The following is a 27091-nucleotide window of genomic DNA, read 5'->3' as shown; positions in this document are numbered from 1 at the left end:
TGCTGGCTAGGCTAAAGGAGACGCTGATGATGAAAAATGAATGAAATTGTGGAATGAAGATAGTTGGAGAAAAAGGGGAAATCCCGAAAAATCACGCACACGGTGTTTGTCTACCACAAAATTGCTTGGTGCGAGCTTGGGTCGAACCAGGGACCCCACGCATCAGAAGTGAACGCTCTACCACTGAGCCACCACGGTCCCTAACTTTGAAACAATATACTGAACTTAATTCATGATATTGGCTTTTTGCATTATCTCCACAACCTTCGATAAAGAAGTACCTTCTCCACTGTAGTTTGAAAAATTCTTATGTTTTTAACTGTAGAATTCGTGTTAGTTTAGAGCACTCTATAATTGAATGTTTTGGAAAATCGAAATGAACCCAGCATTGAGAGTATCGTAAAGGATTATAAAAGCCTCAATAAAATATGTTTTACTTGGTGGATACGTTACTGTCCGCTGGTTTTTTTTTATCTGTTTTGTAAGTTGGAAACACCGTCATTAGATTGTACAATTATGGAAATATTTGATATTTTGATTTTTTAAAATCACTTTAGTTTACTTTAGAAATTCGGAAGAGTAGCCTCAAAAACTCACCATTCTCCAAAAATCATTGAGTGTATCCACCACTGAATACATGTTGAGTAAATTCTTATGTATCCAGGAGGTGTTAAATTCTTTTGGGTTAATGGAATGACAATAATTGAGAGTGAAGGACATCAAATATTAGATTTACCGAGAGTGAAGACAATCAGGACGTAAGATGAAGGTAACTGAACTTGTGCGACTTTACTGTTTAGCTCGTCCACATTACTTTCTATTCTGGGATTATTTTATTTTTTGTGTACGTGTTTGTTGCGGGACATCGTTTCTCAGTCTTGAGAGAGATTACTAAGCCTATAAATCGAAAGAAATTTAAAAAGTTAAGATGATTGAACTTTTTCTGCATTATACATTGTCAATTAAAAATATGGTATAGGACGAAATTTATTCTTGAGCTCACGAGTGGCCAATAGCTTAAGATGTGTTTCCTATGCATGTCGTGGTGAAGTATAGTGTGAGTCTTGTGATAAACTCAAAATCTATATGATGTACAGATGGTGATCAGAAAAATGGAAACACCTGTAGTTGGCAACACGTCAGATGTATAGGTTGGCAGTACTGTCGTGGCGACGGCAGCGCCGGACCGCTGGTGGTGGTGTGTTAGGTCGGTCTCCATACTACGTCTGGCGCAGTGGAACAGCAGTGTCCAGTGGCTGCAACAGACGGAGGTAGTGTAAAATGGGAGACCTCTCAGATTTTCAAAGAGGGCAAATTGTTGGTGCGCGGTTATGTGGAGTGAGTGTGATGGCAGTGGTTACTGTGTTAGGTGTCGCATGGGACAGTGTCGAAGGTGTTGACGGCCTACACAACACACGGGAAAATCACATCGGGGAAGCGGAATAATGGGCGGAAGAAAATAATGAGTGACAGGTCACGCCGGGTATTAAAGCGCATGGTCACGCAGAACCGTCGTGCCACTGCGGATCAAGTGACGGAGGAACTCAATCAGCACCTTCCCCACCCTGTTTTGACAATCATAGTCCGCCGCGAATTACATGACATGAACTTATGGGGTCGTGTTGCATGGGCCAAACCGCTCATCAGGGACCATAACGCTTTCGCACGCCGCAAATGGTGCCGCGACCATGCAACTTGGACCATTGAGGACTGAAAACGTGTGATATGGTCGGATGAGCCATCCTTCACCCTATTCCCAACCACGGGCCGTCTTTATGTGTGGAGAACGCCCAAAGAAGCTTATGATCTGCAGTGTCTCCGCCCAACTGTGAAACATGGCGGCGGCTCGGTGATACTGTGGGCCGCCATATCATGGTTTTCATTGGGTCCTGTGGTCACACTTAGCGGACGAATCACTGCCAACGATTATGTCGCAATTTTAGGAGACCACTTGCATCCTATGGCCCGGATGTTGTTCCCGGACAATGACGCCATCTTCCAGGATGATAATGCACCCATTCACACAGCTGGCGTTGTTGCAGCGTAGTTTGAGGAACATCGGGATGAAGTTCAACACCTCCCCTGGCCCGCCCAATCCCCAGATCTCAACCTAATTGAACATCTGTAGTCCGTCTTGGAAACACGACTCGGGCGACGATTTCCACCTCCATCCTCTCTCACAGAACTGGCCGATGCCCTGCACGAGGAATGGTGTAAAATTCCACTTGCTACCATTCACGACCTCTATGCCTCCATCCCACGTCGCATCAAGGCTGTTCTGAAGGCGAAAGGTGGCCCGACACCATATTAATTTGGTACTTTGCAATTTCGTTCAGGTGTTTCCATTTTTCCGATCACCATCTGTAAGTCTCGATGTTAAAGGTGTTCGGAAGATTTCTCTTAAAATGAAAATTTCGTTTCGTTCTTATTAAGTCTAGTTTTTCCACAAAATAGAACGCATTCCCTTTCTATTGCTCTTCTCTTAAAATTAATGCGTTCTCTCCTGTTCGTTTGTATTTCCTAAAATTGATTCATAATAATTATTTGTAGGCTAAAGTTTAACATTTGTTTTGAGTATCGAAAGTACGAGTTATTTGTACCACTTAATGATTCTGAAAGTACGCAATTTTCCAACACATTTTCAACTTGAAATGCTTCGAATAAAACAGTATCGTTGAACAGTTACAATAGGAATGTATCTTCGAACAACAGCAAGAAGAATGAGAAATTTTCGTTCATATTCCTTAAGAAAACTAAGAAAAAAGTCTAATTATCTTAGAACAAAAGTGAAGTTTCAACAGAAAGATGACTCATGACTTCGTTCCTTTAAACTGAATGAACTCGAAGAAAGTATTCTTTGGAACAGTATTTATTTTTGTTTATAACGTTGTATACTCTTTGAAACATTTTTTTCTGTCATTTTTTAAAACTCCTGTGAAAAATAGGACATTAAGAGTCTTCGCTATACTTCCCGCCACTTTTTTCGTATTATTTCTTTCCTTTTCTTTTCTTTATCTTTTATTTTTCTTGTTATTTTGTATATAATGCAATAGCAAACAATTTGACAATTTGGAAAGTTAAGTAATTTATTACTTTAAAAAATGTTACTAAACTAACTTTTTTTTTTTTTTTTTTTTTTTTACTTTTAAGGTATTCTAGTATGTATGTAGAAAATGTATATAGAAAGTTGGTTGTCTGGCAATTATGACGTCATAAACTGCATACTCAGATTTCTGGCCTATATAAACACAATATCTTTGAAGTGGTTATTAGTTAACTTGAAAATAACATTCATATCTATGTACATAACTATCATACAAGTTGATTACAAATGATTCACCTGGAATGGAAGGGCTGTGTTAAAAACTATATAATAGATACAATAACAAATGATACATGAAATGTACAGAAATTGTCCAAGTTTGAGACATATTATTATAAATATTCGTGGCTTCCTTGTAAAATGAAATGAAATCTTTAAGTTTTACGTCCCACGATTATGCCAGTTAGGCTAAAGGAGACGGTGGTAATGAGAAATGAATGAAATGAAGAAAGTGGGAGGAAACGGGAGAACCCCGAGAAAACCCACGAGCACGGTGTTTGTCCACCACAAAGTTCACACGGTGCGAGCTGGGATCGAACCAGAGACCCCAAGCACCGTAGGTGAATGCTCTACCACTGAGCCACCGCGCCCCCCGTGGCTTCCTTGTGTCATACGACGCACATCTATGCGATAGTCTAGTCCACCCCATACTCGTTCTAGCATATCCCTGGAGCTCGCCCAAAGTTGTTGGTAGTGGAGGCATATACACTGTATATTTCACATGCTCTCAAATTAAAAAAAAAAAAAAAAAAAAAAAAGCTTTCAAATCGGAAGATCTAGGAGGCCATGGGAAAAGCGCTAAGTTATCTCCAGCACATCACCCAATTCAACACCTTTTACCTTTACACAGGCAGCCAATATTATTTAACTGTCGATACCACCTCAGAGTGCTTTGGTGATCTGGTGCAGTTGCAGACTGTTTACGAAATACTCATGCTGTACGGTACAAAAGAAAAAGAAAAGGAAAAATTCATATTCCAAAACACAGAATGCTTTCTGCAGCATAAACACTATTTTGGAAATTAGGCTTGTATTGCTATCTGCTCCCATAAGCCAAGATTACGAACTTGAGAAATTAAAAACTTTGAAATGTATTCTTTCGTTTCATCATTAGCGAAGAAATATTGCGTTAATAGCTTTCGACGTATTTCATTTTAAAACCCGATGAGTCGTTTATAACCAGCCGCTGTATTGCTTAGTTTTTAAAATGTTAATATTCTATATTATCTTTATAGACTGCTTTAAAAAAAAAGAAAGAAAGAAAACTTGTGGATAGCGTAGAGAAGATCGTGAAAGTCCATAGACTAATTAGATATTCCGATTTGCAGTGTTAAAACTAAATTCTTAAAATATTTCTATTGTGAAATAATAGTTAACCATTTCCTTTTTCTTATAGAATAAATTTAAGTGATTATTTAATTATATTCACTACGTGATTCTGATGTTTGTTTACCAATCATTATTTCTTCTAAAGCGAAGTGAAGATAAGAAGACTGGCAATTAAACAGTCGAAAATATAATTTCTACCTTCATCAGAACATGTAACGTAGAGCATTTGATTACAAGCTTTGAGTATGCTACTATCTATTCCACTGACTTCGTATTTTTAAGAGTATTTTATTTACTCTATAATGAAATAATGAGATGTGCACTGCATAATGAAATTTGGAGTGCTTCGTTAGTAAAATATTAATAATGAACTAGCTGTAGAATAAATGATTAAATATCTCCAACATGATCACCTCGGCGGTCCTTTAGTGCACAGGATTCTGGGTTCGATTCTCAGTGGTAGAGCCCTGACACGGGAACGCTTTGTGGTGGTTTGGACTCCACCGTAAACTGTAAATCTACTGTGACTTCGGTACTGAACTATTTGCTTACCTCGTTTATCAATGAACCGTTAACGTAGCAAAACTAATTAGAAGCAATATGAAGGATCGACAAAATCCGAAGGTAAGAAAGAAAAAAGAAGAAAAAATGTTCTATCAAAAAGTAGGTTAAAATGAAATGAATTAACTTTGACCTTCGTATAAAAATTGGAAGTGCTTCTTCAAACAGCTTCTGCAAAATTCATTGTTTTTTCACTTGAGAATTGAGATATATTTGGTTAAGCTGAAATAGGTCTATATTATTTATGCGTGGAAGTTTGATTATGACATACAGGGTATGAGGGAAATAAATGTGAAGTGAAGATAGGAAGATTGGCAAAATTGAGACGCTAAAGTGTATATATTGTCTGATGACAATGAATTACGCTAAAAGTTGTAAGAAATGCGAGATGCAGCGCCTAGAAAAAATCAGAAATGGTCATAATGTTAAGGACATATCAGTCCATTAGGATGTACTGCTGTCGATTTTACCGTATCAGAAGTTTCAGTGTGTGTGTGTGTGTGTGTGTGTGTGTGTGTGTGTGCGTATGATAGTATGAAGGGCGAGAGTGCACCAATAGGCTGTACCCTGTTACACACTCGTAATAAAATATAAAAGACATGCAGTACATCAGCGCACACTTGCTAACGTAGAGGAACGATGATGATGATGAATGGAAGTCTGATGTCAGTTGAGTTGATCCAATCAATATCAACTGCACGCACTTTCTCACGCACATTATCGGTGCCTGTGAAATGTGTGTGGAGGCTAGGCATGAGCATCACGTTGTGAGGGGAGACACGCATTCGTAACACGTGCCACCGATTGCTCACCTCTCCTCTCATGTGTAAGCATTGAGCATGTAGTCTCTTCCGGGAAACAGCAAAAATCAGCAAGTGTCAGTTTTTTTTTTTTTTTTAAATAATGTTTTCCGTAATGTAATGGTGTTTTTTTATAGAGTTTTCCGTAATGCAATGGTGCATGTTCATGCTATAATATGATGCATTATTCTCTCTTATGACATTTGACATGTATTAGTTTTTTTAAAAGCATGGAATTGCAACATAGTTTTAAAACTTGTCATGTTGATGGTCATTGCAGAGCTCAAAGATTCCGAAAGAAAGAAACTTAACGTGAAAAATACGAATCAAAATAGATCGCTCAAACCGTTTTATTTTAACTTGGATTGTACACCTTAATGACACAAATATCTCCATCTATGTCAGTTCTGAGGAATGATATTCCATAGAATCTTGGTGATATCGAGGATCTGTGTCTAATGTATCACCTAACATTTATTCTCCTTCTGTTGACTTAATGAAAGCTCAGAAAACCCTTTCTGTTGATCATGGTTAGTGACAGTGGCGGCCGGTGGATTGTGGTTTTGGGTGTTGCAGTACGAACGATAAGAGACAGAAGATATAAAGTTGACTCATTGACTAATCAGCATAACTTTAGATGCAAATGCTATGTGACATGTTAAATTAAATAAAATTGTTTTTAAAAAATAAAAAATGCAGAACATTTTATCCGATTAATCACCTTAATTAATTAGTAAGTTCATTCTCCTCTCTTTGATTGGAGCAAATCTGTCTAATACATGCTGGTTGAACTCTGATATTCTTATTGTCAGGTCTTTTTCGATGGAAAGCATAACCAATGGTAATAACCTTTCTTGGGACATTCAATTCCTTGAAAGTGTCAATTATTTTTCATGTGGAAAAAAACTTTTCGTCTTTTGCTGACGTCATAGCAGTGTTGGGAAGTAACGTAACGCAAGTAACGCGTTACTTTTTAAGTAACGTTTCCTAGTAACGCGTTACATTTTTTCCAAAGTAACTGTAACGGTAACGCGTTACAAATTTTTAAGTAACGTACCTAGTTTGCGTTACTTTTTTCGCGTTACATTTCGGATGAGTAACTACAATATATGTATTTTTTTTTTTTCGGAAACAAATGTTTCTTTCCTGTAAGTGAATTTCTCAGAATGAAACAATCGAGCATGAACTACGTATGTCAGTGACCGACAGTCACAGTCACACAGAGAAACAGATAAGTTCGTAGTGCCATTTGCTGTTTTTTGAAGAAGAGGACAGCCTTAGGGCAATCACGTGTACTGATTGCAAGCATCTGGAAGATTTTGTCGTAGATTTTGACAGCTTCAAATCAATACATTCAGTGAATGAACTAGTAGTGCAATGATACCGGTAGTCTATTTTACTTTGATTGGTGTTGTTTTCATAAAGATGGAGAACGAAAATATTTTACCGTTCGAACATTTGAAAGAATACTTTTTTCTTTAGTGCTGAGGATGATGGTGGACAGAATTTAAAAGTAAAGTGTCTGAAGTGCCCCGGCGGAAAATATTTATCAACAGCTAGGGTGTCATAATTAACGATTTACAGTAAGGGGTTAATATGAATAAACTGTGTTTTAATGAGCAGGCCTACTTTATTCCTAGAAAATAGTTTGTTGATGCATGTAATATTGGAGTTCTTTCAGATCAGTTTGCTTATCCTAGAGTCCCGTTGATTATAGAGTAGTGTAATGTTTCTCTTTATTCTTTATTTTTAATTTTACATAACAACATTGTTATTATTATATAATTAGTTTAGCAGAATAATAATAAGCAACCATTTTTTCTAACGCATAGGGATGAACACAAGTCAAGCTAAAACTTGACTCGACTCGAATTCAAGTCGAGTTTCGAGTCAAGTCAAGGGAAATATCCTCGAGTCGAGTTCCGAGCCGATTCAGTTTTTCGCGTCGAGTTTCGAGTCCAGTCGAGTTTGATAAATGGCTCGTTCGTTTTAAGTCGTCTTGAAATCATGGCCTGATTACACTGGAAAACGAAAGCCATGGAATACATTTAGTGTTGCTCACGAGAGGGGACACTGCTCGCATCCCGTCTCGTCTCGATAACAAGGCCACAAGAGATTTTTTATAACAAGCTCAGCTCGGCTCGGCTCAACTGAGAAGATGGCTCGAGCCGGCTCACTTGGGGTGAACCATCGGCTCGATCTGGCTTGGTAGGGATGAGCCATTTGCTCGGTTCGGCTCAACTGAGCCGAGGGCTCTAGCCGAGTCGGCTGGGTGAGCTGTTGGCTCGGCTCACTTCTCGGTTCGGGTCGATAGTGAATGAGCTGTGAGCCGAGCTGCTCGAGTCGTTGGCAACTCTAAACCCGGGCCGAGCAGTTTTGAAGATATTTGGCCAGTACCCTTTAACTTTTAACAGTGTTTGGCTCGAGCCCTAATACTCAACCTACACCCTCAACCCAAATTCAGAAGCTCGTGAAAAATGTCCTTGACTCCTAGACTTCACGTCTACCGAGGTTGGCAATCAACTAGTTTTTTAGTATTCAAATTCAAACTGCCTATCTTTCTTTTATATGCAGTGTTGTTGTTATAATAATAATAATAATAATAATAATAATATAAGTTGTAGTAGTAGTAGTGTCATTGATAATAATTATACTGTCTATGTAATATACTTGAAGAATGTACTCGAAACTACACACCGGATTTGGCTCGAGTCGACTTGGAACTCGACCCCAATTCGAGTCAAGTTGGAGGAAATTTTTCAAGTCGAGTTCTCGGGTTGAGGTCAAGATGTCTGTCTCGCTCAAACTCGCTCGTGTCCATCCCTACGAGTAACGCAGTATGGCATTTTATCAATGTTACATTATATGAAAATGTTCATATATCAAGTAAAAATTTGTTCTTGCATTTACATAAAGCGATTCAGAACATGCAATAATAATAATAATAATAATAATAATAATAATAATAATAATAATAATAATAATAATAATAATAATAATTATTATTATTATTATTATTATTATTATTATTATTATTATTATTATTTATTATTTATTATTATTATTATTATTATTATTATTATTATTATTATTATTATTTATTATTATTATTATTATTATTATTATTATTATTATTATTATTATTATTATTATTATTATTATTATTATTATTATTATTTATTTATTTATTATTATTGCGGTAGTAATAGCAGTACGGAAAATTGAACTCATATTTTTTTTCCACATTTTTAAAGTTTAGAACCTAAAAGTAACGCGTTAGTAACGCGTTACTTTCGAAGTAAAGTAACAGTTACTTTTGGGGGGCGAGTAACGCGTTACTAACGCGTTACATTTTAAGAGAAAGTAAAGTAACTTGTAACGCGTTACATTTTTACAAGTAACTTACCCAACACTGCGTCATAGGTACTGTTAATATTAATTTCAAAGCTGTGTAGATTTACTAAATATTTTTTCTAGATTATTGCGAACGATTCATTCTAGCAAACTCAGTCCTTGACAGTGATCCGAATTCCTCTTCAGCGTTGACTGAAGAGAGTTCGTAGCAGAGATTAGTGTTATAAAAAAAATGTACATTGAACACACTTTATTCACAGTTTATCCAGGAAAATTTAAAATAAATTGAGGAAATGTAACTGGTGCAAACAACACTACTAAACAAGATATCCTGTAAATTTAAACTGGATTTTTTTTCGAACACTCTCCTGAATTGCCCTTTGCTTGTTTTGTCTAAGCCTTAATTGCAAATTTTTCCTCAGTTGAAAGCTGGTCAATGTTTTTTGTAAGTTATTTACAGAAGTCATGGTATACAATTCATTCAGAATTTGTAGGTTATTTACAGAATTAAAGCACACACAATAAAATTAAACCTAATAATTAAAAACCAAAACAGCTGATACAAAATAGGTACTGGTATATGAATTCCGAATGTCACATATTCATACATCAACACACACACACATGTGCGTAAAAGAAAAAAACTACATTCCAAATTATCCGTCTTGCTTGTTACGCAATGCACGATGAACACAATATACTTCCACATGAGGCAAAACAATGCCTACCAATGTGATATGTTCTGGAAAGGAAACCTCGAAACCCGCCAGATAAAGGATCAGCATGTAACAGAAGCCAAAAAAATCAAAGAACATCAAAACAAACAGCACTGCCAGTTCTACACCCAGAAATGTTAACTGGGAGGGGTCCAAAGTATTTGAGGGAGGTCCAATACGTCTACATAATATGGAACCTGTCTTATACTGCACCCGAAAAGACGATAAGTAATTCTTACTTACTTTCACCTATATTTTTAGAAAAAATGAGAGAACGATTATTTTTATAAGAAAAGAAGACTACATGATGAGGCGTAAAATAAAATATTTAGCCTACATCAATCATTTTTGTGTTAGAAAAGTATAGTTTATTAAGAAAGTCTACAAATGTTAAGTCAAGTTTCGAAATTTTTGGGAGGTCCGGACCCGGTGGACCCCCTCGTGACTACGCCCCTGAGCATTGCTAATTAGTCCCAAATTCAATGTGGCGTTCCCCATCATGCAGTTTTATGTTGAAATTACTAAGAGTATAAAATATACTTATTTTATAAAAGAAATATGTTTATACTAAAATACTATCCACAGAGGGGGGGGGGCAATTCTACATACTGACTTATTAATATTTGATTCACAAATTACTGTAGAAGAAGCCTTCATTATCAATATAAGCTAAGAATTAACTTGTAAATGTGGGTCTATTTTCATTTGTTTTCTCCTCTACTAGATATTTTCTTTCTTATTTTGTGATTTTACAATCACTTTTTTTAATTGTCACTATATTGATTTGCTTCAGTATGGCCCGTAATTTAAAAATATGAATACATAAAAACAAATTCCATTTGTTAATTGCTAGTGAAAGAAAATTCAGAGATCTTATTTAGCGTGAAAAACCTTCTCGTTCACTGGAAATCGTGCTGTGTTGCAGAAGCACTGCAACGACCAGTCCCTTTAACTTCTGAGATAGGGGAAAGGAGACTTAACATTTGCTCCAATTCCCGCGCTGAAGGAATCTGGTCGTTGCATGCTCGCTGCAACACAATGTAAATTAGGGACTCTGTGACGGTTTATTTTTCGCTTTTTAAAATGTATTAACGGAACGGACAGTTACAGAAGTAAAAAATATGTTATTTAAAGTGTATATATGCAAGTATTAAAAAGTATTTTTTCTGTTCTTTACTACTATTGATAATATTTTCTTCTTGAAATACTTTGGTCGTTGCGCAACGCTGCAACACTAACACTAGCCGCCACTGGTTAGTGATGAAAGAACCAGATTACCAGACCCATTATTTTACCTCAATGTAAACCGCTCTTGCAATGAGTTCACTCGCTAAAGTTCTAATAATACTTGAATATCACATTCCACAGCTATGTCTTGAAAATGAATAAAAAGCAAATCCTAAATGCAAATATATTATTGGTATGATGTTACTCAAGATACGAGAATTGCGATGTATCTCGTCTAGCATTTAAAAATGTAGTTCTCGTTTCGAAAACTAGAAAGAATCAAGACAAGTTATAGGCAACACTAATTAATTCCTACCTTATTCTGGGATAGAATATCATATCATGAATTCTCAGGGAAATGTCAGAAAATAAAGTCAATTTCATTGAAGGTACTATTGCAGTAAAATATCGCTGTAACGAATGCCAGTGTAACGAAGTGTTGAGAATCGCATTTTTTTAACAGCTTCCTTTTTACCTTACTAACGTATATTAAAATATTTCATTTTAACGAATTACGAACTTTCAGTATAAGGAATGAAAATGTCTCATTCTGCTTATAACTTTATTATTTTTTTCAAAAATAATTGAAATCACTCTGTTATCAGGATGGTTATTTGAAAGTAACCAATGAGCGTTATTCCATTAAATAAGCTTTACGCAATACCCAATGCAAAAAGTAACGCTATTAGGCAAGTGGAAATGCAGAGTTTAAAATCAACTAATGAACATTAGATTTTATATATCTGCTTTACCATTTCGTTTTTTCACGTCGCATCCTGCGTTTTGACGTTCTTCTCAGCTAATAAATTTTAAGTTTTTTTTTTGTCTCTTGGAAGTAATTTAGATAATGCAGTGGATAAGAATTTTTTTGTGTGTGTTTGTGAGAATTGACTTATTTCAGTATAACAAAAGTCCACTTATAACGAATTAACTTCAGAGATCAGAGATCCCAAAAATTAGGTTATATTGTAATGTTACAGCATTATGATATTTAAGTGGACTTTACTGTCGAAGAGAGAACAAAATCAAAAAAAAAGTTGAAGTAGTATTGCCCACGAGACGAGAATTTGCATATTTCTTGTCTCGTTCCGTAGAGAATACTAAATTGATAGAAAAATTGGTGAAATGACAATAATGGGAAGAACCTGAGGCAACTTCGAGAAAACTCAGACACAATTATTTTATTTATGAACTCACATGGCGTAAAATCGAACTAGAAAACCCTCATCCACTTCTAATGAGCCACCATAGTCTTACATGGTTTTAATGCTACGATTTTCGTACTTTTAATGTCAGTGTGGAATTCTGTGGATAAACTATTTTACCTCGTGATGTTGGTAGATCTGGAATTAATGCAATCCGGAAAGATACATAAATTTGCTAGTTTACATTTTTCTGTTTACTTTAAATTGATGAGCAAGTAAGACCGTTTACGTTTCACTATCTTTAAACTAAATTGCTGTCTCGAATCGATGGTTAAAAATCAATTCTATAGATGATATAGATGGTATAGATGGCACATACGCATAAAAAGAAACTTCCTTGCGACTAAATGACGTGTTAAATTGCATTAGGCACAAAATATGTAGAAAAACTGTTATTTAATGTATATAACTGCAAAATATTCATTTTATTTATTTTGTGTTCTATATGTACGGAATTGAATATGTATTACTGGTGCGTTTTATTATTTATGAGCTGCACACCAAAAGTGCGTGTCGTTTCGTTCTAATTTCCAACAAGGAAATACAGGGAACTAACCTTTGTCTGTTTCTCAACAAACTCTCCGTCTTTATTGATACACAGTTGCCATCACTGTCTATTTTGTGTAGCATCTGGCATAGTCATCTTTGGGAGTATGTTTCAGATACTGGAAAATAGCACTTTCGACGGATGATCTACTGGCAAAATTGCGCATAGGAAGAGAATCTTTGAGGTTTGGGAACAACCAAAGTCAATCGGGGCTAAATCTGATGAGTAGGGTGAGTGTGGTAGAAGTTCAATACCGTGGTCAGCCAAGAATGATGTCACAGCATTAGCACGGTATGGCGGTGCATTGTCCATGTGAAGGATAAATTACTATTTGCCACTTTGGTCGTTTCTTAGTCAATTTTGACAAAACTTCTGTATCGAAAAATGTACGAAAATACTCACCCGTAACAGTATGACCTTTCGGAACAAGGTGGTACATTATCAATCCCAGAAGATTGCGTAGAGCATCTTCTCATTCGGTGGCTTCTGATGAAATTTTTGGGGGGCGATGAATCCGTTTCCATTGCATCGACTGCGTTTTAGTTTCTGGGTCGAATAATGGATTCTGTAATTCACCATTGGCACACTTTCCAAGAAATTGCATCCCATTCTTGTGAAACGTGTCAAATTTGCAATACTTGATTGAATCTTTGCCTATTTTTTATCGTCATAATGCATTCGTGGAACCCAGCAAGAATAAATTTTCCTTAGCCCCAGTGTATCACAAGTCTCCTGCATGATGACATGCCCATCTTCCATGATGAAATTTTCAGTGTTGTTGTTTTTGGACGTCCAAGTTTCTGCTTATCTTTCACACTCCTTCACCCTCCTTTGAACTCACACGTCCCTTCCTAACAGTATTTTCTGCAAGAACACTATCACCACACACCCTCTATCTCCAATTGGCGATGAATATCTGCTGCACAACATATCTTACTCGTTCAGGTGCTGTGACTCAACTGGTGTCACCTAATAAACAAAACCTGCACTGCTTAGAGACGAAAGATAGATGTTTTGACACCGCAGTTGCTTTCCTGAAATGACAAAAACTGCGGACTTTAAAACAAATCAACATGTACTTTTGGTGTGCACCTCGTAAATATTGTTATACAGTAAACTCTCCTAATCATGAACTTGCTTAAGCCGAACACTCGGTTAACATGAACAAAATTTCGGTCCCGGCAGCGATGTATGTTGTCTTATAGGAAGTTTTATTAGCACGAATTACGAACTCATTTTCAGTTCGTTGCGTCATTAGAGGTTTTCATTTAACAGAACTTTCGAGATTTCTTTCCTTTTTTCAGTTTTTTTTCAGATTTTACTCCAGATCCAGATCAGTTTTTTGCAATACAGTATTTATACAGAAGAAAATTACGTAGTATAAGAGAGAAACAAAAAACTCATATTTTTAGTTTCTTATGAGATGTCAACTCTTTCCTCACTCAAGTACTGAACACTACAGTTATTTGGCAGACGAGCTAACGACAGCATAATACAAAACAACTCCTCTACCCATCTCGGTGCCTGCAAACTGGTGACAGCAGTTATAGCATATATAAATTTTCGTTATGAGCGGAGTCGCGAATTTTATACCTTGGCCTGGATTTTCTACGTGAAAATTCCAAGAATTCGAGTTCCTCGACGTGGTTTATGCTCGCTGTTTCCATCACTAGACTTTTCGGGTGTGAACCATATTGACGTTATTTAACCCCCTAAATTTCACCTCTGAAGTTCAAGTGAGAACATTCGAACATTTTTCGATTTAATACGGTAATAAGTGCAGTTCTGTATTCAGACATGCTTTTCTATTGTTTAAAAATGAGCTAGTACGAGAGAAGTCATGACAAAGAGGAAGCAGACAAGTACAGATCTGCAAACAAAACTAAAAATCCTAGTTTTCAGCGAGTTTTGCGGAAGCCGTGTTGTTACCAGACATTTTCATTTGTGTCTGAGACTGTGCAATATACAGGAATTTTTCACCAGAAATGTTCTTTGAGTACATTATAGTACAGTTAATCTTCCAAGATAAGAGAATCCAGGTACTGTAGTGTTTTCTATGATGACATGCACAATATACTGTAGTGCGTATGTATATTTAAAAAAATATTTCAAAATAAAATTTGGAGGTTAAAACGAACTTTTTTTTAACACGAGCTCTTGTTTTTCCGGTCCCTTCGTGTTAACGATTCGTGGGATTCGTGTTAACGAGGATTTACTATATTTGTTTCGTACTTTGCAGCTTTCAACAACCTTAAAAGTAGAGATATAAGAAATAAAGTACAGTTTGTATTCGTCGCGTCGTACACTGACTCAGAAAACAGGAAGTTCATAAATACATGAAGGTTTGTCCAGAAAAAAAAACTGAACTTTCAAAAATAAATCAACGAAACTGTCCTTGATTTTTTACATGCCAGCGCCACGTACTTGGATTTGTCCTAAGCATTTTAACGGTAATTACATCTTGCCTTATGTTATTGTGAGACTGCTAATGTTGGAGTGAAGTTGTATTTTGTACTTGTGACGATTTTATGCTATTACGAAAATGAAGATTTTGGAAGAGTAACATTTGCATCAAATTTTGTTTCAAATCGGGCAAAACATGTGACAGGAGGTGTACAAGGAAGAATGTATGAACCGAGGGTTTCAGCGTTTCAAAGCAAGAAAAACATCAATCGAGGACGAGGCTAAAACTAGACACGCATCAACGTTATGTGATAACGTTCACATTCAGAAGGTGTGCGATTTGAACGGATAAATCATCGTTTGACTGCTCACAAAATAGCCGAGGAAATAGAAATTCGTGACACATACGGCAGAATTCGTTCCACGGTTGCTAACAAACGAAGAGAAAGAAACATATGTAGAAATCTGTGAAGAGCTTTTAAATCGTGTAAGAGAAGGTGGTAAGTTCTTCGAAAAACGTCATAATAGGTTCACGTCTTCGCTGAGGCTCAAAAAAGCACGCTTAAATGTTAAAGTGGTGTTTGATTTTATTTTGATTTTTTGTGTATTATGAGTACATCCGATGTGGTCAAATTACCAACAGACAAGTATTATTTAGAAGTGACGAGTCGTTTGAGGGAGGCTGTGAGTAAAAAGAGTCTGGAAGCTTAGAAAAATGGAACATGAATGTTGCATTATAACAATGCTTCTAGCCATTTGGCGCTCTTCACCAAGGAGTTTTTGCCAAAGAAAAAAAAGACTGCTCACCCCAACCACTTTACTCGTCTGATTTGCCATCCGCAAACTTATTTCTATTCTCTAAGTTGAAATCCACCCTGAAAGGTTGTAGTTTCAAATTCATAGAAGAGACCTCCAGACAGTTCCAAAAAGTATGTTCACGGATGCTTTTCATCAGTCGAAGACGTATGGGAACGATATACTAAAAGTGGAAGGAGCTATCTTGAAGAAGATAAATCTTAATAACTTCTAGGAATGGTAAGTACCATTATACACTGTACATGTATTTAAAAATTCAGTTTCATATTGGATTTTCTTGAATGCTACAGTGAAACTCACAACCAACTATTTCAAGAACTATGATACAATAATTTCCTAGTTTTTTCATAAATATTTACATCTTATATGCTTCTTCCTTATGTACAACAATGTAAGTTTTTCCATATTTCTGTATTTTTCCTGTTTTTTTAAAATATAGTATCCTAATCGTAAAATGATGTAAAGATTAAAATTACTCGAAATTGTTATATTTTCTGATTTATAAGCGGTGAACGTCTCCTTGCGACGCAGTAATTTCTAACAGTAAACAATGACGTTCATAAATGTCACTATTTGGACTATCGCTTGCTTGCCCGACGCTACTAAATGTCGGTAGCATGCAAACAATTTGCCGATTTAAAACTATTGTGATGATTTAATTGCATCTTAAAAACTGTATTGTTTTAATATAATTCAAAAAAGGATAAAGGCTGTACGATATTTAAATTTGAGGATAATATTTGTGTATTTCTGTAGTAAAATATTGTGATGATTTAGTTACGAATTAAACTGTATTGTTTCAGTTTGATTAGTTAACTTAATAATATTGTGTAACCAGATGTTGATTGATGGGCAAACTAAAAATACTAAATAAATAAAAATAATAAATTTGCTAAATATAAACAGTTAGACCTTTTAATTAAGCACGATTTTAACTTATAGTATACATTCGGTCCCTGAGCTTTTCATAGGCAGCGAAGTGATCAATAAGTATGCTTTCGAGAGTTATCAGGATTACGTACTTCATTGCTGTTATCTTATTGTTGATAATAATTCTACGTTGTTGACTCCCTGCCTTCGGATATATCACAATAAATTATCAACAATACTTATTAATATAATTAATAAATATAAATTGTATTTATATTAATATATAAAACGATAATCATGCCTGTTGTTCTGTATGGTTGCGAAACATGGTCGCTTACTCTGAGGGAAGAACATAGACTGAAAGTATTTGAGAACAGGATCCTGAGAAGAATATTCGGACCCAAGAGGAACGAGAATGGGGAATGGCGGAAACTTCATAACGAGGAACTACATAGTTTATACGGTTTACCCAACATTGTTAGGGTCGTCAAGTCTAGAAGGCTTAGGTGGGCAGGTCATGTAGCCAGAATGGAAGAAAGTAGAAACGCTTTCAAAGTCTTGACTGGAAGACCCATAGGAAAACGACCATTAGGAAGACCTAGGCGCAGATGGGAAGATAATATTAAGATGGATCTCGAAGAGATAGGAATACAAAGTAGAAACTGGATGCAATTAGCTAAGGATAGAAGTCAGTGGAGAGCTTTTGTGAACGCGGCACTGAACCTCCGGGTTCCGTAGCCATAGAGTTAGTTAGTTAATTACTTATTAATATAATTACATTTACATAATGGATATTTTTATCTAATGAATATACTATCGTAATGCTAATCGCTTATGACAGTTCTTGGAGCACAATTATAATTTCGTTCAGTGATTTTTTACACAATTATTGCCAACTTGAAGAAGATGAAAAGTTTCCAATTGTACCTATAGGTTTTATTTAAATATCCTAGCTGAGCTGTATTGGCAAAATATATTGCTGCCTATAGATTTTAGCGATGAAAGTTGAATTTTATACATTAATTGTATTCGCTTTTTTTAAATAGTCTTAATAGAAACTTTTCTCATGACTACTGCATCGGATTAACTTGTTACTTGTAAATTGGCTGTTATCCAGATTTTTTTCGAGGGTACTTCTTTGACTGTTCGTTGAAGTTATCTCCCTGTTCAGCATCAAGTTTAAGATGGAATCTGAATGCATTCAAATTTTTTAATGCTTTCCACCGGGAATCTACCCCGACTAAAGACATACGCGCTAGCCGCTAGAGCAGCAGGAAGGGCCAGAGTACTTTTGAAAGCAAGAAAATACAGTAAGGAGATTATAAATGTACAGAATATCCGGTTCATACTATTTTAAGGGGGTGCTGTGTTTGAATTTTGCTGTAACTAAGGAAACCAACTAACAGCGAGTAAGGAAATCAATCTCAAAGTAAATGTAGATAAAACACTGTGCAAGAAAGAAGTCAAAACAGTATTCCCGAAAACATTGTACTCAGTAATAATGGCGAATAGAACAAATGTAAATACACACGTGAAATTTTAACAAATAGATACGAAAACAATGTGGAAATAAAAAGTAGATTAATAAGAGGAATAATGTGTAATACTATTTCATATAAAATGTTTTATCATCTCGCCTAATAACGGGAGAAGTTAATGGCCGTCGTATTGTGTAAATGTGAAAAATGGTTGCTGATGCACTGTGCAGAAAAGAACAGAAGCTAAGAGTTTTCCAAAACAAGAATATGAGAAAAATGTTTGGTGTGAAAAGAAATGAACAAGAAAGTATTTAGCAATAAACTTCAGAATATCTACAAGGTCATCGAATATCACAGGATAAAGTTGAGACGTGCAATATGGGCCGCACATATCCCATGAGTAGTATATTCTGGATGTGTAACCTTAATCGACGAACCTATGGGTAAGAGAGACGTTTGAGTGGACCAAGAAGTGTGTAGGAAAATAATATAAATAACAATTATAGGCGCGCAAATAATAATAATCCTGAATAGATTGACTTGGCACATAAGAGAATCAGTGGAAAAGTTTTGTTTCTGTAGAGCCCCATAACAGAATATGCCGCAATGTGCAATACGATCGCAGAAAATTTGTTTATAAACCAGAAGAAGTCTTGATATTGCTTTAATAACACACATTTTCGAAGAATTCCCGAAGTTTCTCTTCTTTTACAATTTGAAGTTTATACACGTGAGTGTGATGCTGACGAAAGCTTCTTAAAACAGACAGTAGGTCAGAATTCGTTTAATTTGGATTTTTTTTAACTTTTCCAAAAAGTAACGTTTCTGTTGAGCAAGCAGAGAAGGACTTTCCGTCTTCTTCAAACTTCTTTGAGTTTGTGAGTATATTCTCATTTCAGTTTTTGATAGATATAGATCAGGATAGATTATTGTTTGAATACAAGCTTTTCATTAAATCTGTGCAGGACTTGGTAGCGAGTTCAATAAATGAAGGAAAGTTTTTTGAATTGAACACACTCTTTAAAGTTGCAGCAACAGATTTCCGAGGCAAATACTCTGTTGCAGTGAAGTTAATGATGTTTTGTTCGAGTATACCATGTAGGTAAAAGCCGGGGTTCAGTGGTTACTAATGGGATAGAGAAAAGGCCAGCAGCAAAGGATGGACTTAGTGATGATATAACAAAAAAATTCCATAAAGCTGCTCTCATTACAAAATACGGCGTATCGTATCATAAACATTTTAAATCTGCTTCTTTTAGCAAAACTCTTTCAAAAAATGTGACTTCACAGGTTGTAACTCGAACTAGGGATACCGGATCTCTGAAAACTGTTTACCATGCTTCATGTAAAACTGTAGTAAAAACATGATAGTATCTTGATTTTATACTTTGGAATTCCTGCAGAATTTTTTTGACTTACAAAAGCTTATCGCAGAAAGACAAAGTTCTGCCATCGGGCTGTAGAGTAAGTCATAGTGTTAGTTATAAGTGATTATACAAGGTAACCAAAAAAGTTGTTGCCGTTCCAGAGCAGTGATAAACAAAGAGCAATACAGTGAACAGTATGTACCTTTATGTTTCGCAGTGATCTCCATCAGCATCCAAGACCTTTTGTCACGTTCCTGCAGCTGCACAATACCCTGGTGATAAAACTCGGCGGTCGTGGATGCAAAGAAGTCCGTGCGTTCCGCAAGTCTTCCTCATTTGGGAAGGATCTCCCACGGAAATAGTAGTCAAGGGAATAAAACGCGTGGTAATCTGTTGACTCAAGGTCCGGGAAGTATGGTGCGTAAGTCAGTCTTTCCCAGCCAAGTTGCTGATGGCTCCCCCGAGTCCTCTTTGCCACATGTGGCTTGTCATCACTGGTGTCGTTAGCTTTTTAAATCTGGGGGGATCGGATGAATCAAAATCCTCTTTTTGCGACAAAAGTTATATATATATATATATATTATATATAAACTAATATAGTTTCTTTAAATATATTTGACTAAAATCTGAGGGGGACGCGTCCCCCCGATCCCCCGCTAACGACGCCTGTGTTGCCATTGTCGTGCAGAAACACATCCCTGCGATTCACCAATGCCGGCTCCTTCTGCTACAATGCACGATGCACCCTTTGCAACAGCTAAGAGTAGAGGTCAGGAGTCATGATCTGACCAGATGGAGGGAGCTCTTAATGGACGACAATTCCACCATATAGAGAGCATAACCTTTCGTGGGTGCAGAGGTGGTCTTGAGGTGTGAGGAACAGGGTCACGTGGCGACAACCAATGTCTAGTACGCTTGGAAGTGTCATAGAGGACTCATTTTTCGACACCAACGAGCAGGCGATCAAAGATGGGTGTGTTCAGGTGCCAAGTGAGCAAGAACAAATAAGCTGTCACTTGTTGTTCCATGTTGGCTGCCGAAAATGTGTGAGGCATCAACTTGCTTAACTTGTATGACTTCACTATCCCATGCTGATGCAGTCTTGACTATTTCAACGGAAACCTGGAACTTTTCTGCAAGTTCGTCACACGTTGGACCATTTGTCCTAGATGGCTGCTTTCAGAGCCTCGTTATCCAACACATGTTATCCACTGCGAAGTTCATTTAAAAGGGTCGCATCTCCCGAACGGAATTTCTGGAATCAATAACTGGCGTGCGTTTGCTCACGACATTCTCTTCAAATGCCTGGCATATGTGGCGACTTGATGGCAGCCGACAGGCCCACTTTAAAGTCATACAATAAACACATGCAAAAAAACTGCTGCGATACCTCCATTTCTCTTCGGCATTGGACGAGCTATGACTGCTATATGTGCACATCGTGCCTGTATTACTGAAGGTCTGTGATCAGGTTATCTCCTGATCGCTTGGCAGGCGCGTGCGTCATTTCGTTGTTTCTCTGTGAGTGCATGATTAATGGGACATCAAAAACGGAAAGAACTTTTTTTGGTTACCTTGTTTGCACCCTGAGTGAAAACTGCTGAACACTTACACACAAAACTCATGTATACTATTTCTAATTGTAAACAGATAAAAATTAGTATTGTGTAACCTTAACTTTCTGATACACAAAATGAATATTGGATTACTTTTAGTCCTAAAATGTTCAAACAATTATGAACCAAAATATATCTGTTGAAATCCTCTGTCTATCGAAATTCCTTTTAACATATTTATAGTCAAGACTTTTCTTGTTAAGTATTAATACTAAAGCACATTGTTGTTTCTGATTTGGATAACTGTTCGCATGAAAGACAAAGGTAGGAGGAAGAAAAATAGAGATTATATGATATTAATTTATATATAATACATACTTTTTACAATGTTGTACATAGGCATTGCAGCGGAGGAACAGAACGAAAGTACAATGTATAGACACATTTTATACAGATAATAAAGTATCTTCGAAAGTAAACAAAGTAATTTCAAACTTTTGTAAATGTATCATGTTACATGAAACACAACTGTAAACAATTTGTCAATATTAGAAGGCAATTAACATTGAAAATTTAAATCTTATCTAGGATTATAAATCTGTTGATGTGATAGAGGGTAATCTATTGTTTCATAGCTGAGAAGTTTATACTGTGCCTGTACGTGTGTATGTCTTTATGTCAACCATCTGTGTTTCAGAATAGCATACAATGACTTCAAATATTGTATAGCTTTTGTAACTGCGTAGTGATAAATACAAAACAGAAATCTGTTTTGAATATCTGTAGCATATTGTCACGTTATACATGCTTATACAGTAACGCTTTAGTAGCAGTACATTACAACATGTAGTGAAATATTAAACTGATAAAAATTGTACTACGCCAAAAAGTTTTGTTTTGCTAAACTTACGTCTAACAATTTCTAAGACATTACAATGATTTTTCAAGTATTACATGAAAAACGTAGTTTTTCACTTCAAACGAGATGAAACTGTTATCACAATTTTATAATAATACTGTAAGCCATTTGTCTTATTCTTACTGTTCAGTCTTTTTCATATACATTATATAATTTTGTGTTTGCTTTTATATTTAATAATCTTAAACCAACCGCATATGGTATGCCGTATACGTTACGTACGTTACATAAAAGTGTAATACCACATAAGTAAAATAATAAGCACTCGTAATTCAAATAATAACCAAAATTTCCGTATCTATTTAATGATCGTCATGATACATTCGACGCAATTTAGTTTTCACATAAGAAACGCATTATATACACATATCGAATTGACTATGTGTTTTTAGTGTTTATATATATATATATATATATATATATATATATATATATATATATATATATATATATATATATATATAATATAGTTACATCTACAGCAATAATGAGTAGTAGTAAATTTATAAACAAAATATTACATTCCAAAAAGAATTTCATGTTTATTAATTTAATGCAACGAGCTAACCTTCCAAATGGGCTGTGTGCATGTTACTAATATAGTCAGCCCATGAGAAGTCAATGTATGATACTCTATTTTCAGCTTCGTGATTTATGAATTCAGTACCTTTATTAGCACTTTCGATCATAAAATTCATCTTGCATTTTCAGAAAATGCTTCTGCCACCAAAGAAACTGCTGAAAACAAGAGACAGAATATTCTGTTTCTCTTAAAACTAACAAAGTAGAAAATAATTCTTGTAAATAATTCTGTCTTTTCCATCCAAAAATAACCCAAGATAATAGTTTCTTGTGTAATTACTACTTACATCAAAAATAAACATTTGTACTACTATTTTATATTCACTTCATCTTAGCAGTTCAAAGTACTTTTCAATTGTTCCTTCTCGCAACACACTGTAAAAAAATGTTTACTCTATATACAAGTACATTGCAGTCTCTTCCTCAAAATTGACTCACTTGAAATGACATCTTTTAAAAAAGAATTACGAACTATAATGTGTATGAACATATTGTGTCCCTTCCTTTTCTAGAACTTGTAATTAAAGCTAATACACCACTCTCACTGATCTTGACGCTGATTTTCTCCACTCTTGTGTAAGCTTCGAAAAGCCATTGCTGAACACCTCACAGCACAAACACACGTGCATGCCATACTACATCTGGGAAAATTGTATTAATACAGTAGTTCTAAGCAGCAAGTTATGTTCAACAGCAATAGTTAAAGAGAGGTCGAACTGCTGAATACACGTTTTGAATTTTTTTTCTTTATCTTACAATGAAGACTTGAGTATCATTTTGGAAACATTATATACACACATTTTTATACAGTATTGAATTTCCATATATTTTTACTCGAACAAGTCCATGCTTATATGACAATCCCACTACACTGCACTCAGCTGCCGCCGCTAAGCCGTGGGATAACACGCCTTCTATGTTATCTTTATTGAATTGAAAAGAACTGCTAAACATGAAGACAGAAGAACGAATGCTTGTGGAACTAACAGAGGAGACGAAGAAGTGCCCTCCTCCCGGTGCTTCACTTGTTGTTCCTTTTTCGCTTCATCAGACAGCATGCTGTGATTTTCACTCAATTGATGCCCTTTCGCAGGGCCATCAGACACAATATTATCTTCCAAACTGTTATCTGGTTTGGGTGGTTCGTTCTTTCGATTCCTCGTAAGTGTGGTCGTTGGTGCTTCTGTTGTCGTAGTGGTAGTGGTTGTCGTAGTTGTTGTGGTGGTAGTAGTAGTGGTTGTTGTTATCTCTGTTCCATTTGATAGGAAGTAGTGAAGGCTATATTCAGGAACTATGTCTCGCATAGCCACCTCCCTACGTGTTCCGTTGATACTTCGAGTTTTCGTGGTACCGTCATCGTAGTAGGAAACCAATTTAGCATCGTATGGAACTTCGCTGGTCGTATAATTGCCACGAAGAGTTACATGGACACCAGTGTCAGGTTGTAGAGTAGCTGAAACTTCGAAAACATCTTTTCCCGAGAACGTCTCCGGCACTCCCCATTTGATTTCTGTTACAGAGTTGTTTGGATAAATTACTTCTGTTGCCAAACCTTTCAACATAGAACGTCCTTGTCCCCAGTACAAAGAATAATCTGTATCAAAATCCAGTACTGCTTCTGCCTTCATTACATCCGTATCATCATTCTTCAAGGTAGTGGTTCCAAGTATACGAGGCTCACGGTGCACCTTCTTGCGCCAGAGGTTAAACTTGATGGAATTCATCTGGTAACGAACTGGCTCGCTCTCCACAAGAACTTCACCTTCCATTGTTCCTTTTTCTCCTTGTTCGGTGACATACGTGATTCGTCCTAATCCGTCCTGGGGGTCAAGTTTACCTAAATATACTTTCTCGCCTACCAAAGTTCTGGCGACGTACGTATCTCCACCTGCTACTGCTCCGGTCGTTATTTTGCCCGTGTACAAATTCCATTTCTTCCAGCTGAGTTTGGCAGCATCTTCTACGTTGTCAAGAACCTCATATTTGTTATATTTGAAAGCGTTGTTAAGTAAGCTGACGTAACAAAACGATCCGTTTAGCATTCCTGGAAGCCATTCTCCATTATGTCTTGCTCTACATACGTATATTGGACGACTGTTTTCATCTTCTTCGTTATGGTCATAGCCTTTGACTGCAGCAGTTGGGACTGATCCGTCTTCCCCACTGGTCCACCGTAAAGTGCTTGATGTGACGTCCTGACCGTATTTGGAACGAATATGCACACTGGTGTCCGCATATATTATTGTTAAGAGTGATAGAACTATGGAAAGCGTCCACATCCTGATTCTATGTTTCTATTCTTTGATGAAATTCTGTAAAGAAACAGAAAAGAGCAAAGGATTAGAATTATTTCCAAACAATTTATACTGAATGCTAAATACTAAACAAATTACAAATTAATTAGTTATTCAAACATGAACAATAGTTCGTAGGTCACAAATTTGTTTACCTGTGTGAGCAGAAAAGTGGTCATATCAATATTAAAATTAAATTAATTATTATATATTGTTAAATTTAACAGAACACTAATAAATTATTATCAGTTGTCACATCTGGCTATTAGTGCTGCTATTAGTGATGTAAGTTCTAATTAAATTTATATAATTCTATCCTTTTTTTACTTGTTTGGGAAAGTAGATACATAAAATGCATTTCTCATTTCATAATGGGATGGTTACAATAGTAAACAAAACTTGGAAACGAAAATTATGCGAGACAGATAAAAGTACAAAACTCACACAATTAGCCTTTTAAAGATATTCAAGTTCTTTCCTCTATTTGTAATATATATAGATTTTCTTCTGAGAAAATAACTAATTTCAACTACCATGACTTACGGAATATATTATCTGAGTTTTCCATGGTACCTAAACACAACTTTTGCATTTTATGTAAATAAGTCCGCGAATACACTCTTTAAGGTTTTCTTTTTTAATTTTTTTACGCGTTATTCACTGTGGCTTTTAGTTCTCTTTCATCAATATGAAAACCTTGTTGCTATTTACAATTTATAAACTTGATAAAAATGAAGTAGCTTGTGATTGATACCTATCAAATTAATAGTATGCCCAATAATAGTTAAAGCTAACAATTAAATTATTGCACAATAGCCTGCATGAAAATGAAACTTTGTGTTCTATCAGAAATCTCAATTCTATTTTCTCGTGGTGTTGGTGTTTCCGCCTTTGATACGGGAGGTCTGAGTTCGACCTCTGGTGGCAGTTCGTGTGGTTCGAATCTCAGTTAAACTTCAACTTCATGTCTCATGTAGTTTCTACGCTGAAGTGATATTTTAAAACCAAGCAACTACCCTCATCGTCTTAATTTATTTTGTATATTTATTATTATTATTATTATTATTATTATTATTATTATTTCGTGGTAAGCAGTCTCTAATGTTATTCAGAGTACTAACAAAAGAATTTCAGTTTCTGATAGTACAGTTATCAAGTTAGAAAAAATTATATTCGCAGTAATTCGATTGAGTGTTTCATATTTGTGGAAACTCCGTTTCAGTTCATGAATAAGACAGTCCAACTCAGGAAATATTATGGAAATAACACTAACTAGCTAAACTTTACTAATTCGAATATTCTGAATAATTTATGCTATATTTGCGGTGAAGAAATAATCGATTACGCCATCTTTAAAAATGACTTTTTTTCTTTTTCTTTTTTTTGATGTTATATAGAGGATTACAAAAAGGACCTAGGGGTACTGCGCTACATTTTGCTCGAAACCTTACGCGTGGATTAACCGTACTTTAGAACAGAGGTGAGAAACCTGCGGCGTCTGGAGTCATAAACTGCAGTCTTTTGAGCTCTTTTAAAAAATGTTAAATTACATAAGGAATATGAAATATACGAGAAAGTAAGTGAATAAAAACTCAATGAGTGATAAGTTTTCGTACTTTGGCTTTTTAATGTGCTACAGTGATATGCATTTTTTATGCAAATTAATGATGTACTATGTAACCAATAACTGTAAAATAACTACAAAAATTAGGTCTATTAAAAACTATTATCTGCGGCCACGACCAGTCCGTGGAAATATTAGCATTCCGCAGCAGCAATACGAAATTTGAGCTCATCTTTAAAACTGAAGATGATTTCAATACATTTTACAAGCATATTGAGGGTCCTGTGGGTGAGTTCAGTATGAAACACAATCTTGGTCAGTATGAGGCAGTAAGTATATTATATTTTATTATTTTATTAGGATTAGGAATTAGATTTCTACGCTTTCGGCATCTATGGCC

The 27091-nt window shown here is 35.8% G+C and overlaps 2 protein-coding genes across 3 annotated transcripts in view; one reads left to right on the top strand and one right to left on the bottom strand.

The window, feature by feature from the left end:
* Positions 1-27091, top strand: part of LOC145673308 (uncharacterized) — a 529331-nt gene that overhangs the window by 281273 nt on the left and 220967 nt on the right. The gene's annotated exons all lie outside the window — the stretch shown is intronic.
* Positions 21679-27091, bottom strand: part of LOC145673296 (protein unzipped-like) — a 48902-nt gene continuing 43489 nt past the window's right edge. The window contains exon 2 of the mRNA XM_081742879.1: positions 21679-25145. Within this exon, the coding sequence (XP_081599005.1) occupies positions 23748-25112 (1365 nt within the window). The 5' untranslated portion in view covers positions 25113-25145 and the 3' untranslated portion in view covers positions 21679-23747. The remainder of the gene's footprint in view (positions 25146-27091) is intronic.

The sequence above is a fragment of the Thermobia domestica genome, chromosome 2, assembly GCF_964235325.1.
Source record: "Thermobia domestica chromosome 2, izTheDome1.hap1.1, whole genome shotgun sequence".
Lineage (NCBI taxonomy): Eukaryota > Metazoa > Arthropoda > Insecta > Zygentoma > Lepismatidae > Thermobia > Thermobia domestica.
Note: the sequence above shows the minus strand (reverse complement) of the source record. Positions and strands in the feature narration are given on the sequence as shown.